At 39.0% G+C, this 15,153-nt stretch overlaps 1 protein-coding gene across 1 annotated transcript in view; it reads left to right on the top strand.

Annotated features, from left to right (window-relative positions):
* The first annotated feature begins 1,386 nt into the window (after positions 1-1,386).
* Positions 1,387-15,153, top strand: part of LOC138364250 (programmed cell death protein 5-like) — an 18,854-nt gene continuing 5,087 nt past the window's right edge. The window contains exons 1-3 of the mRNA XM_069323625.1: positions 1,387-1,601; positions 7,170-7,263; positions 13,394-13,557. Of these exons, the coding sequence (XP_069179726.1) occupies positions 1,539-1,601; positions 7,170-7,263; positions 13,394-13,557 (321 nt within the window). The 5' untranslated portion in view covers positions 1,387-1,538. The remainder of the gene's footprint in view (positions 1,602-7,169; positions 7,264-13,393; positions 13,558-15,153) is intronic.

Below are 15,153 nucleotides of genomic sequence, written 5' to 3'. Positions count from 1 at the left end.
CATCATGACGTCTGCTGATTTTATTGGATGAACCATAGATGTGTGGCTCCTCTTGCATGATAGTATGATAATAGATGGAATTACTGGTGTCGATTTCACTTTGCCTCAGATCTACAAGATCTTGTTGAAGTTCTCGGTGTACTGCTGCTCACAGATTGCTCATTGACAATCCAAGGTTACACTCAACGTCTCCTTTAAAGGCAGATTCTTTAGCTAACTCATCATCTCTATCATGCATTCGGAGGTCAACATGGGATGGAGACCACATGAAATGGACTCTGTTACCATCATTAATAATTTTGTTGTATTTGTGTCTAGCTTCAGACACGAGCATGTTACAGTTATGTCATAAAGAGTTGAGACACATTCTTTAGAATTTTTTTTTTTTTATTGTATTGTATGGAACTTCTAGAACGTTCAAGTGGCTGCTACATTATTTGCAATGTAGTTCAAATTCAAGTATGTTTATTGAGACAAGAAAAATACATCTCAAAGGGATATAGTAGCTTAATAGGCTATTTCTACCCCCCCCCCCCTTCCCTCTACTTCAAGTCCCTCAAGGGGTGCACAAATTCAGTGAGTACAAATACACAATATAAGAATCCCATTTAACATTGTAGGTTACTATAGTAAGCATAGCGTATAAGTGTTACACTTTTGGGGCAAAATTCTTGTAGCTCCTAAGTATACTAGCTGTCTATCATACCATTATCACACATCCAAACAATTTGATGTGGTACACTACTTATTTCCTTATTTCTATAGTTATCAATAAGTTGACACTCTAATACATAATGTTCTAAGGTGTGGGCGTGCGGCATACTTCATAATTTACACTCCTCATCTTTTTCACTGACATCAACACCGTATTGCCAGATATATTTGTATCCTAATCTTAATCTCATGTAAATTGAATCCTTCCAAGTAGACTTTCCTCTACCATAGGTGAAGGACGAATTTGTATTTATTATTGAATAATTCTTAAGTGTGTTACTTCTGTCCACCATTGCCATTCTCCTAACCATTTCTTCACCCTCTTGGGTCATCTTGATTCTTGTTATAATTCGTTTCAAGGTTATCTGACATACAACATCAACAAGAGTTTTTTCCCGTGGCTCTCTTCGCTATCTCATCAACTACCACACTTAACAGTATTCCCACATGTGAAGGGATTCACATGAATCTTACTTTATACCCATTTTTTCTAATTTCTTAACATTCTCTCTACCCTCTATCACAATATTCTGGTATGTAATGTAGTTAGAAATATTTCTAATGTAGTTGTCACAGTACACTGAGAGTATATTTTAGTCCTGGACTATGTTCGTTCAGGACTAAAATATACTTTCTGGTTAGACGGTATAACATTATGGTGGCTTTACTAGCCATCAAGTGGTCGAGAGACCAACACCAAACCTGCCGAGCCAGCAGAGGTGTCCGTGGTCGGAGCGTAAGCGACCAATCCAACAGTTAAGAGTTGTGCATCACTGTCGTGGTTGTCTGGAGTCTTCCTTACACACACACACACACATATCATAATGAGTGATGATGAGCTGCAGGCCATCCGCAACAAGAGGATGCAGGAACTGCAAGGTATGCAGGTAAGTTCATGAAGAATTTAAAGCAAAATAGTCATAATTTAATATTTTCGTCCTTGGCTTGGATAACTGCCAATTATGACAATAATAATATTTATTTACAAGAAGGTACAACGGGTATGGGAAATTACATAAGGTTGGTATTTTTACACACAAATCACAATAGCGTGATACATCAAATGAACAAATCCACCAGGGCCGTGATGAGGGTCCCAGACGTGCCTAGTCGACGGTGCCACGACATGGTTAAAAAAATTGGCAGAAATCACAACTGTTGTGATTTCTGTGTGTATTAAAGTAAGGGCAAAGAGGTAGAACATCTGGTTGACAGAGCCCGGGTGCATGAGGGAATTGTATAAAACCCCTGTATCTCGGAGAGGCTGCTGGACCCATGTGAGGGCAGAGCACTCCCTGTTGCAATTCTTTTGACCATATCGTGGCACAGTCGACTAAGGCACGTCTGGGGTCATCCCGGATGTAGATTCAAACCCTCATCATGGCCCTTGTGGATTTGTTCATTGGTATTTTTACATTCTCGCAAAACCACTAATACACAATGTTTTGGGCAAAATAGGATTTGTTTTTCTTATAATTTTTATTTCTCATCCTGTAGCTTATATTTATTGTTCTACTTATGTAATAAGAGAGGTATATTCCAAAAAGTATTGGTATGATTTGTACTTAAACCTGAAAATCATAAAACCTGCAGCAACGTTTTGGTATTTACATCTTTGGCGGGTAGTTAGTTTCTTTGGTTTATAACTATAGGTAAAAAAGAATCTCCTGTTTTTATTATCCTACATTGTGACTTGTTAAGCTTGAAGCCAATGCTCTTTGTCTGTGTTACATCTGACCATTTTAAAGTAAAAGTCTGGATCAATATCCTCCAAATTGTTCGGTATTTTAAAGATTTCAATGAAATCAGCCCTATCGGGTCTGGTTTGCAGCGTTGTTAACCCCTTTGGCCCTTTCATTGTGTATTACAATCTGTAGTAAACATATTTGCACTTGTTCTCATTCCAAAAAACTATCAAACATATGTCCTCATAACTATAGAGCCATTGCTGGGAATACAACACAACAAAATACAAATATAAATACAAATATTTTATTAAATATTTTATTAAATATTTTATTAAATATTTTATTAAATATTTTATTAAATATTTTATTAAATATTTTATTAAATATTTTATTAAATATTTTATTAAATATTTTATTAAATATTTTATTAAATATTTTATTAAATATTTTATTAAATATTTTATTAAATATTTTATTAAATAATTTTATTAAATAATTTTATTTTATTAAACAATTATTTTATTAAACAATTATTTTATTAAACAATTATTTTATTAAACAATTAAATATTAAATTTATTAAACAATTATTAAACAATATTTTATTAAACAATTTGATTATATACTACTACTAATAATAATAATTTATTTAGGGATAGTACATACATAGATGTAGAATTACAGTACAAACATTGTTGATTTATAGATAGAGGTCTTACATGCAATACCTAAAGCCACTAATACGCATAGTGTTTCAGGCAAGGTGAGGTGGGGATAAAAAACACTTAGACTAAAACTTAATAGTAATTGAGCTTAAAGTATAAATTGCGTTGAAAGAAAAAAAAAGATAAAAAAAAAAGGGGGGAACATGATAGAAAATAGCCAATATACAAGTTAGTCAACAAACAGCTTTGTTTAAAAAAATAGTAAGACATGGACACAAGACATTCATACGTCAGGCTGCGAGCAGCCGCGTCTAACAGCCTGGTTGATCAGTCCAGCAACCAGGAGGCCTGGTCGACGACCGGGCCGCGGGGACACTAAGCCCCGGAAGCACCTCAAGGTAACCTCAAGGTGGATTGACATTTAGAAGTAAGGTAGGTTACATGGAGTTAATTAGGTAGTACTTAGTTTTCATCTTAAACCGGTTGAGAGAGGTACAACCTTTGACATGATTGGGAAGGTCATTTCACATTCTGGGTCCCTTGATTTGTAGAGCATTCCTAGTTTGATTAAGTCGTACTCTTGAATATCAAATAGGTCTTTGTTTGTGGTGTGGTGCCCATGAGTTCTGTTACAACCTTCTAGGAAGCTTTTAAGGTCAGGATTAACATTACAATTCAGAGTTTTAATTATATAGAGTACACAAGAGAGGATGTGCAGTGACTTAATATCTAACATATTCAGAGATTTGAGTAAGGGTACCAAGTGATGTCTGGGGCCAGAGTTAGATATTGTTCTAATAGCAGCTTTGTGTTGGGTAATTAGAGGACGTAACTGATTTTGGGTAGTAGAACCCCAAGCACAAATACCATAGTTGAGATAAGGATAGATGAGAGAGTAATAGAGCGTCACTAGGGCAGGGCGAGGTACATATCTGATCTTGGAAAGAATGCCAACAGTTTTAAAAACATTTTTTGCTATACTGTATTTAGAATGTGTCCCTGGAAATTCAACTTGTTATCGATTAGGACACCAAGGAATTTACCATCAACTTTACTACTGATTTGTTTATTGTTTATTCTTAGATTAATTTCATTTGAGGATTTATTACCAAACAAAATATAGAAAGTTTTGTCAATGTTAGGGGTGAGTTTGTTAGCAGTTAGCCAAAGATGGACTTTATTTAGTTCAGTATTTACAGTGACATTTAGAGCAAGAGGGTCAGGACTGGAGAAAATGAAAGTTGTGTCATCAGCAAATACGATTGGTTTGAGATGTTGAGAGGCATTTGGAAGGTCATTAATGTAGATGAGAAAGAGGAGAGGGCCAAGTATGCTGCCCTGTGGAATACCAATGTTTATAGGTAGTGTTGGAGAAATGGAATTATTCACAGAAACATACTGGAGCCTGTCAGTAAGGTAGGACTGAAGGTATTGCAGGGAGTGATCTCTGATTCCATAATGATGTAATTCAGCACTCTGTCCGCTATCATCCCGATTGTTTCATCCACAGGTACGTTGGTAAACAGTGATTCTACGTCCAACAAGGTTCTTATCCCTGTGGCCCCGTGTTCCCTGCAGTAAGTCAACAAATTCCTTTGGAGACTTTAGGCTGAAGGCGCAAGGGACATAAGGAGTCAGCAAGCCGTTGAGTCGTTTCGCCAGTCTGTACGTGGGTGTGGGTATCTGGCTGATGATTGGCCGAAGTGGGTTTCCAGGCTTATGTGTCTTGACATTTCCATACGCGTATCCAGGTTTATATTCCCCAATAATCTTTGGCAGGTGGAGTCTGGATTTCTTGGCTTTCACAGTTTCGATCAATTTGTTGACCTTTGCTTTCAATTTGGCTGTAGTGTTCCTTCGTTTCCCTTTGGAATTTAGTTTGGTCAGAGAGTATGAGGTTCATTTTCGCCAGATATTCGTCTTTTTTTAAGAATGACGTATATTGGCGACTTGTCACCTCTCCTGACAACTATTTCCTTGTTCTCACGAAGGCTCTTAGCTGCCGCTTTGAGCTCGGGGGACAGTATGGTGCTTCTGTATGGTGACAGGTCGCCATGCTTCTCCAATGGTTTCATTGAAGACATCATAAGAAGGAAAATGAAACGCCATGCAACCTCTGAAGAGACAACTAACACAACACCTATACCCCCTATTAGACGATTTTACAGGAACTTCTTTTCCACAGCTCATAAAACGGAGGAAAGGGTCCTGAAAGATATTGTTAATAGAAACGTTATCCCTACAGACAAAATCAGAAGATACAACTAACAATTTACTATAAAGCCAAAAAAACGGCCAGCCTACTCATGAGAAACTCTCCAGACACAAAGCAGAACGCTTTAAAAAGAGACCAACGTCGTCTATGCCTTCAAAGCTCTTGGGGACTGTAAGCCTCAAAAAACTCAGCATATAGGCAAGACAACAACAACTCTTTCCAGGCGATTAACGATACATAAGCAACAGGGCTCCATTAAGGAACATATAATCTCTTCCCACAACCAAACCATCACCAGAGAAATCTTAGCAAACAACACAGAAATCATCGATAGATACAGCGATAGCAGGCGGCTTGACATCTGCGACTTCTTGACACATCAAGAAGTCAACACCAGCAATCAACAGCCAATTAATGCACAACTATATTCTACCCACTTCAAGACTCCGCTCCAATATAGAAGCAATCAAGAAATATGGGCCAATAGGCCCTCTGCAATTACTTCCATTCTTACCTCCAATACCCATTGTTTCGTGTTCTATCCTGTGTTGAAAGTTTTGTTCACCTCATCCAAAACTGTTGTAACATATCACCTCACCCAAAATGCGGGTATAAAATGAAAAATGAAAGCTGTTTAAATCATAGCATAAGTAAGAACTCTGTTTAGTGTTTGCAGGTAATAGTTGTGTGTGTGTGTAAACTAAAAGTCTTTGAAAATGTAATAAGTTATTACGAAACGCGTTCGAGTGTCGCGTCAGACTAGAAATAAAATGAATTTTGGAGAATTTTTTCAATTACCATCAACAGTGGAAAAGGAAACATAAGAAAGATCGAGAAAATTCGTGTTAGAATTATTAATCTTACTTTTTCGGTCATATTTAATAATATATGTCTACTTGAGACTGCTACCAAAATATACTAATAATAAAATATATATATAAACGTGTTTATATAGTGTAATAACACCACAAACAGTATATTTGGAGAAGGAATATTATTGCGTCTGGCCTTGAATCAGTGAGGGAGGGAGGGAGCATCAGCTGTGTGTGGCGACCTGTGTTGGTCTGAACTCGCCATACCTGCTTAGTTGCAGTTATGGTGAACAAAACATATAGATACTTATATATAACGTCTGTATATAGTGAATAAAAGCAAAAACAGTATGATGGGAGGAGGATGTTGATGAGTGAGGTGTTGTTGAGGGAGGAGTGGTGGCTGGCTGGCTGGTGTGGCAGCCACTCCTCATTACTTTTTGACTCGCAATACAGTACCAACTTAGTGGTTTGTTATGATGAACAAAACATGCAGATACTTATATATAACCTGTGTATATTGTGTAATACCCCAAAACTATGTTTATTGTTTTATGAACATAATAATTGAATCACTAATATGCTCACAATACTTTTGAGTATAGCGATGGTTCACACATTGACATTTATTTGTCACATGAATCCCCTGCATAGCAGTGGAACTGCCTTTACATACAGAAATCACAATAGTGTGATGCATCAAATGAACAAATCCACAAGGGCTGTGACGAGGGTTCGAACCTACGTCCGAGAGGATCCAGACGCTGCCTTAATTGACTGAGCTATGACATGGTTAAAAGAATTGCAACCAGAAATTCTGCCCTTACTTGAATCCTGCAGGCTCTGGATTTCATATTGGATTTCAATCCAATATTTTCATATTGGATTTCAAAAACATCAATTTCATATTGATGTTTTTCGGGGTGGAATGGATTAAATGTATTTCCATTATTTTAAATAGGGAAATTTGTTTCGCAAGATGAATGTTTCACGTGAAGAGCTTGGTTGCTGGAACGGATTAAATTCGTTAACCAAGGTTCCTCTGTATTTGTTAAATCTAGTAACTTGCATTGCAGGGCCAACAGCAGAAGCAAGAGATGATTCAGCAGCAGCAGCAGGCAATCAATGGTCTTCTAAACCAGGTTTTGGATCAGCAAGCAAGAGCAAGATGTATGTATACAGTATTTGTGTTGAATTTATCTTTACCTAGTGTTAAAATAACTAAGGGATGAAGATGAGTTTTCTGAAATTTCTGGCTGTTTCTCGTTCACAGTAAATTTAAGTCGGTTGAGTTTTGTTGGGTTCCCAGCCATATTGGTGTGTCTTTAAATGAGCGTGTGGATGCTGCCGCCAAGGAAGCTGTCCGCTCTTGTCCCATCTCTCGTAAGGGCATTCCGTATTCCGACTTTTACCCGGTTATCCATTCCTCAGTCCTTACCCGTTGGCAGGCTTCTTGGTTGTCTGTTACTGGTAACAAGCTACGTACTCTTAAATGTTGTGTTTCCTCGTGGCAGTCCTCCTTCCACCGTAACCGGCGGTGGGAAACAGCTCTGGCGAGGTTGCGTATTGGCCATACTCGCTTAACCCATGGTCACTTGATGGAGCGCCGCCCTGCTCCTTATTGTCCTAGTTGCATTGTCCCTCTTACGGTCATGCATGTCCTTCTTGAATGTCCTGACTTCCAGGACGAGCGTGTGTCTTGCTTTCCGACCGCCCCTCGCGGTCACCTGTCCCTCGATGGAATTCTTGGTGACTCGGATACTTTTGATATCGTTCGCCTTATGCGTTTTTGTTCTCGTATTGGCATCCTTGGTGATATTTAGCGCCCTCTGATTATTTTGCGTATTTGATGGTGCTACATAGCCTTCCCGGTTTGGTGCCTTCTTTTGATAATTACTTACTTCTGAAATTTCTAAAGCTGGATTTCAATTATGTTTGACATCATTCTATGCAGTTAAATAGACCACATTAAATTCTACATAATATACACAGTTCAATTAGAATTCTATACTAGTTTCCCTAGGGTTTTCTTTTTTGTGACACTAAATACAGTACTTTACAATCTCTTTCTGGTGATGACTCAAAAGGCTGGTGCATAATATATAGCACAGTATTCTTGTAGTCATTTTAATTCTCTATTTTGATATTCCATGTTCTGTATAGTCTTTTAAAAGACTTTATAAAACTAATAGAAATACACTGAATTAATTTCAGTAACCTTTAAATCGTATAAATTGTGAACCATTGATTTCATTTTGCTAGCATGTGACTTTATTATAAAATCTACTTTTGTCACTTCATGAATATCTTTAATTGCTACCAAGATCCTGCTTTATTTTGTAGGTAAGCTCTTTGAGTTTTGATTTTATGTTGGACAAATGCATGTGGTTCCTTGCTTTAATCTGAATCATTAAAATGCCTAAAAATTTGTGTTCAAATCTGTATTGTTGGAAAATGAAGAGCCTTATTAGTTTCGAGCCAGACCAGCTTTACTCTTAAAGTTGGACTAAAAGTTTTGACTTCTCGCATCTGTAGGAAAGTTTAAGTATCAAGTTTTTAGCTTGATAACCCGTAGTGGAATCTTTTCTCGAGAGAGGCAATGGGCATCAGAACGAAATGGAAAGTCATGGTGATATGATCCACCTCTTTACACATCTTATGGAAAATGCACAAGTTAAAAGCCCTATCCTGGATGAACTTTACAATTTGAATTGAGAAATGGTTAAACCAATCAGGGGTCACATTTCTTGGATTTTTGTTTTTTAACAAACAGTACTTAACATTACTGTATTTTCTAAATTAGTGGTAGTTGACAGGACATTACAAAGGAAAAATCCCTTCTAGAATGTTATCTTCTCCTTTGTATCTTACAAAAACCAGAAGTTAAAGGTCATTTGTAATTATAGATTCATTCACCGGAAGAAACAACAAATCCTGCCAAACTTTTGGCCTTGTATGTTTGCAAATATAAATGATATTCCTTATTGTGTGTGTCCCCGCTGTCAGTCGGGGCGCCTGACAGCTGGGTGGACAGCGCTTCGTATTCGTAGTCCTGAGGTTCCGGGTTCGATCCCCTGTGGAGGTGGAGACAAATGGGCAAAATGTTTCTTTCACCCTGATGCCCCTGTTACCTAGCAGTAAATAGGTACCTGGGAGTTACAGTTGCTACGGGCTGCTTCCTGGGGGTGGAGGCCTGATCGAGGACCAGGCCGCGGGGACACTAAGCCCCGAAATCATCTCAAGATAACTTTAAGATAACATCGGGTGGGTTTGGGTAGTTCTTCCGCTGATCCAGGATGTTCTGTTTAGGCAATGGTTCATTCAGTTTTGGTAGGGATACTAGTGCTGTGGAGTGTAGTAGTTTCTGTGGGGTTGGGGAGTGTAGTATAAGTGTGCCTGATGACGAATTGTAGTCTAGTCCTGTACATTTCTCCCTTCCCATTTGTGCTCCTGCAATGTTTGTCTGCCTCTTCCTCTCTCACATGTATGTTCTATTTGGTTTCTGCTTGCCCCTAAAAAATTTCCAGAGTTATTATGCTGTACCTCCTCTCATCTATAGCACCGTATAATTTTCGCGTGGAAATTTGGACATTGAAGAGCTTGGCCACACACAGTCAGAAGACATCGCCACCACCTTCCCTCCCACAGCATTACTCCTCCCTCCATGGCGCACAGCGCTAAATATCACCACAATCCTGCTATTATCAGAACCCTGGTCAGTTTTATCACAGTCAGGGGTCTTCTGTAATAATATCATCGCTACATAATAGCATGAACAAATATATTTCAGCATTTTTAGGCGATGCTGTGGTCAAAAGCTGAACAGCAGTGCTGTTAGCTCATGCTGCTTGCGTCAGGCTTGGTTGCTCACTCAATACTGAAGCCAATAACACCTGGGAGTTTGGCCCACGATTTTTTAAAAAATGGCGTCTGTTTACAAGAGCCCTGATGAAGGTGTGGTAAACCCCGTGTATCCGCGGGTCGTTTAAATCTTGCGTGGTACTCCAACACATCATATGACGTGATGCGCAGTTGACTGGAACAACGTCCAACACGTCATATGACGTGATGCGCACTTTAATGATTAAAGACCATAATAAAACAGCTATAACAACTGCAAAGAAAACGAACGAAAGATGCCATACCAATTATACAGACACCACTGCTCTCTAGGGTACACTGGTGTGTCTAGGGTGCTGAGACGCCAGTGTACTACCCTACCAATATGCTACTTTACCTTACCTCAAGGTAAGGTAAGGTAGGGTAAGGTGGCATATTGTTGCTCAATAATAGCCCCATTTAAAGCTGGAGAAATTTCTGACCTAGAGAATGTGCAAAGATCTTTTACTGCCCAAATCCACTCAATAAAACATCACTATTTTGGGGACCGTTTAAAATTTTTAAACCTGTGTTCTTTAGAGCACAGGCAAGAGAGACTTAATTTACACTTGGAACATATTAGAGGGACTGGTTCCAAATCGGCACACAAATAACTCCACAAGAAACCAGTAGGCATGGCAAAATGTACAAAATAACCCTGTTAAAAAGCAAAGGTGCAATAGGCAAACTGGCAGAACTTTTATCAACATCAAGGGCCCAAAACTATTCAACTCTCTCCTTCTACATATAAAGAGCACAACTGGCTGACCTCTCATGGTGTTCAAGAGAGAACTTTATGAACACCTCTAAAGGATAGCTGACCAACCAGGCTGTAAATCATTCGTCAGACTATAAGCAGCTGCATCCAACAGCTCGGTTGGCCAGACCATCAACCAGGAACATCTATCTGATCACAAATGTCATAGCATTAATGCAAACACTCAAACGACAGGGCCAACGGGTACTTGTCAACTGGGTGCCAAGTCATGTGGGAATAACAGGAAATGACATTGCAGATGAAGCTGCAAAACTTGCAACTATGAGAGGAAATGTAGACATTTACATACCACAGAGTCTATCACAGATTAACCCTTAAACTGCGCATGGCGTATATATACGCCCTGAGTAACATGTCCCATGGTGCGCATGGCGTATATATACGCCATAGGGTGCCAGGCCTGATTCAAATGGCCCGCGGCTACACGGGGTTCACAGTAGCTTCCTCAGGGCTCTTGTAAACAGATGCCATTTAAAAAAAAATCGTGGGCAATATTCTCAGGTGTGAGAGGCACAGTACTGTTGGAGCAACCAAGGCCGGCGCACGCAGCATGAGCGAACAGCATTGCTGTTCAGCTTGTGACCACAGCATTGCCGAAAAATGTCAAAATAAATATATAATTGTTATTATTTAGCGATGACAGTATTACAGATGACCCATGACTGTGATATAAATAACCAGGGTTGTGATAATAGCAGGATTGTTGTAATAATTAGCGCTGTGGGAGGAGTGATGCTGAGAGACGGAGGGAGACAGCATCGTTTACTGACTGTGTGGCTAGCTGTTATTGTTTGCATTCACCATACCAGGTCAGTGGTTCTCTATGGTGAACACAAATGTAGATACTTATATATAATGTGTGTATTAGTGTAATAACAGCAAAAGGATTATGCTGGGAGGAGCCATATGGGTGACGAAGGTGACGTCGTCTGCACGATTTGTCTAGCTGTTTAGAGGGTGGCCACTATGCTCTTTGGGCGCACTATAAGCTTAGGTGTACAGTTACGGTGCATAAACATGTAGATATTTATATATAATATGTGTACATAGGGTAATAACACTGCAAAAGGTATTGTTGGGGGAGAAAGTTTAGTGCGTGTGACCTTGAAAGAGTGAGGGAGCCGCCAGCCGCCATCTGTGTATAGTGACGACTCTTAGTGCCTGAACTAACTATATCAGCTTAGCTGTACAGTTGTGGTGAACAAAATATATACATACTTATATATAACGTCTGTATATAGTGTAATAACACCACAACTGGTATTGTTGGGGGAGAAAGTTTAGTGCGTGTGTTGAGGGAGTGGCAGCGAGTGGCTGGCTGGTGTGTGGAGGTAACTCTTCGTTGCTTTTCGACTCTCAATACCAACTTAGTGGTTCGTTATGGTGACCAAAACATGCAGATACTTATATATAACTTGTGTATAGAGTGTAATAGCAGCAAAACTATTTGTTTATTGTTTTATAAACATAATAATTGAATCACTAATATGCACATCATACTTTTGAGTATAGCGATTATTCACCACTTTTATTATATAAATATATTACAATACACACTATTGAATAATATTACTGCAAAAAACTAAAAAAAAATCAATCGGAGACATTGAAACAATTAGGTAATAATATCTTTGTGGCAACTCCCATCTGTCAGCGCGGGTGACGCTGACCGGGTCTGACAACCACTCTGTCAACGCCCACTTTTTGCCAGACTTCCTCCGTCAATTGCGCCCAAAATATGTCACCTACGATTTTTTTTTTATTTTTCCCGTGCTCAGGGACACAAATTAACATGTTTAGAAGATGAAAAAAAATTTTTGAATTTTTTTTTTTCTTGCGCACAGGGGTGTAAATGTCCCAAGGACCCCTGAGCAGTGTAAGGGTTAAGACAGTAATTAGAAACAGAGCAATGCAAAAGATGTACAGTGACCACAACACAGCAGTTGCAACATCAGGATCTGTGGGTTGGTACAAGAATTCGACCAACTACGAACCATTTAGTTTGATGAAAGGGAGCAGTAGAACAACAGAAGTACACTTACATCGCATCAGGCTTGGATACCCATGTGAATGGGAAATAGGCTTACAGGTTCCGGAAGATGAGAGGAAATGTCAGCACTGTGGAGAAATGCCCGACAGACCACTGGAACATTATCAAACACAGTGCACAGTTACAAACCCATTAAGATTTCAACTTAGATTCAACAGATCAGAAGAAGTTGTTAAACACATGGGACAAAATCTTACTGAAGCGACCATACGAGTTATAAGTACTAGTACTCACATACTCCACCCAAGTAAAACAGAAACAAGCAACACTTAGTGGCTTGTTTCTGGGCTTAGGGCCCATGCAAGAATATCCCTAAAAAAAAAAAGGTTGTCTGGTCAGAAACCGGGCCTTAGGGATGTTGATCCCCAGAACCAACAGGAGGAAGAATAAATAGGAGTTAAGTGTATCTTCATTTTATTATTTTGAAAACTAACAATTATAATTTTACAAAAATGCTTAATCTTGCATTCACATTTTTTGGCAATCATATTTTAAAGCAATACTGTAATCCTAAATTACTATGGATGCTTGATAATACAGTATGCCGCCTCCTCTATATACATATTAATGCAGTATCTTACTTTTTTCAACAGTAAATACTATTATGGTGGCAAAGCCAGAGAAAGGAAAACAAATGGAATCTGTTATTGTTCAGATGGCAACTTCAGGACAGATCGGTAGCAGGCTGTCAGAAAATGATCTCATTAGTCTAGTGGAAAGAGTCAATGCTCAAACTCAAAAAACTACTACAGTCAAGGTTAGTTAACAATTGTATTGCTACTTTTATAGGAATTTCCAATAATTATTTTTTTTTTGTACTCCAACATTTCAAGTATTTGTCACCTTTGACCTTATAAATAAAATACACATATTGTGCAATAGAAATATGGCTGCAATTAAACCCAAGGCCTCCTTCCCCCCATATATATATGTATGTATGTATGTATATGTATGTGGAAAATCCACAAAGATATTGGAACAGAAGATGAAAGTTTCGGCTGTTTTACAGCTGTTGTCAACACCAGACTGATGTCTGGTGTTGACATCGGCTGTAAAACGGCCGAAACGTTTATGTTTCTTTCCAATTTTTTGTGGATTTTCCGCATACAAATGATCAGTATTTTGTGATCGTCAATTGCATGTATATATACAGTGGTACCTCGGAATGCGAGTGTCCCTGTATGCGAGGTTTTCGGAAGACGAGCAGTATTTACTCCAAAAATTTGTCTCGGAAGGCGAGGGTTACTTCGGGACGCGAGTTTGTTGATACGCGTACAGGCCGACCTAGCGCGTGGTGGTTCGGCGATCGTTGCCCCTCTGCCCCGCCGCCCCTCAGTTTACCATTGTCTCGCGCTCGGTGACTACCCCCACATCAATTCTTCTCGCGGATTTTCAGTGTTTTGTTGGATTTTTGGTGATTTGTCTATACAATTTGTTATTATATATCTCACCATGGGTCCCAAGAAAGCCAGTGGTAAGGATAAAGGCCAGAAAGCTCATGTGAGGATGACAATAGAGGAGAAACAAGAGATCATTCGGAAGCATGAGAACGGTACACGTGTTGTTGAACTTTGTAGGCAGTACAACAAAGCCACATCAACAATATGCACTATACTTAAGAAGAAAAATAAGATTATGGGTGCTAAAGTGGCAAAAGGAGTAAGAACATTAACGGCACAAAGACCACAAATACTTGAAGAAGTGGAAAAGTTGTTATTAATTTGGATACACGACAAGGAGTTGAGGGGTGATATTGTTTCGGAGGCCATTATTTGTGAGAAAGCAAGGGTATTGCATGAAGACCTTCTAAAGAAAACCCCTGCAACGAGCGATGCAGATACGAAAGAGTTTAAGGCAAGCAGGGGCTGGTTTGAAAAATTTAGAAAGAGAAGTGGTATCCATAGTGTTACAAGGCATGGGGAGGCAGCCAGCTCAGACAAACCAGCCGCTGGACGATTTATTGACGAATTTAAAGAGTTTGCAGAGGCTGAGGGATACCTACCGCAACAAGTGTTTAATTGTGACGAAACAGGACTGTTTTGGAAAAGAATGCCTAAGAGGACATACATTACCAAGGAGGAAAAATCCTTGCCTGGACACAAGCCTATGAAAGATAGGTTTACGCTTGTGCTGTGTGGAAATGCGAGTGGCGATTTGAAAATTAAACCCTTGCTAGTGTATCATTCTGAAAATCCAAGGGTTTTCAAACTGTATAATGTGCAAAAAACCCATTTGTGTGTGATGTGGAAGTCTAATAAAAAAGCATGGGTGACTAGGCTTATTTTTTCGGAGTGGGTGAATGAAGTGCTGTGCCCTGCCATAGAAAAATATCTGCAGGAGAAACAATTGCCAC

Source organism: Procambarus clarkii, chromosome 13, assembly GCF_040958095.1.
Source record: "Procambarus clarkii isolate CNS0578487 chromosome 13, FALCON_Pclarkii_2.0, whole genome shotgun sequence".
Classification (NCBI taxonomy): Eukaryota; Metazoa; Arthropoda; class Malacostraca; order Decapoda; family Cambaridae; genus Procambarus; species Procambarus clarkii.
Note: the sequence above shows the minus strand (reverse complement) of the source record. Positions and strands in the feature narration are given on the sequence as shown.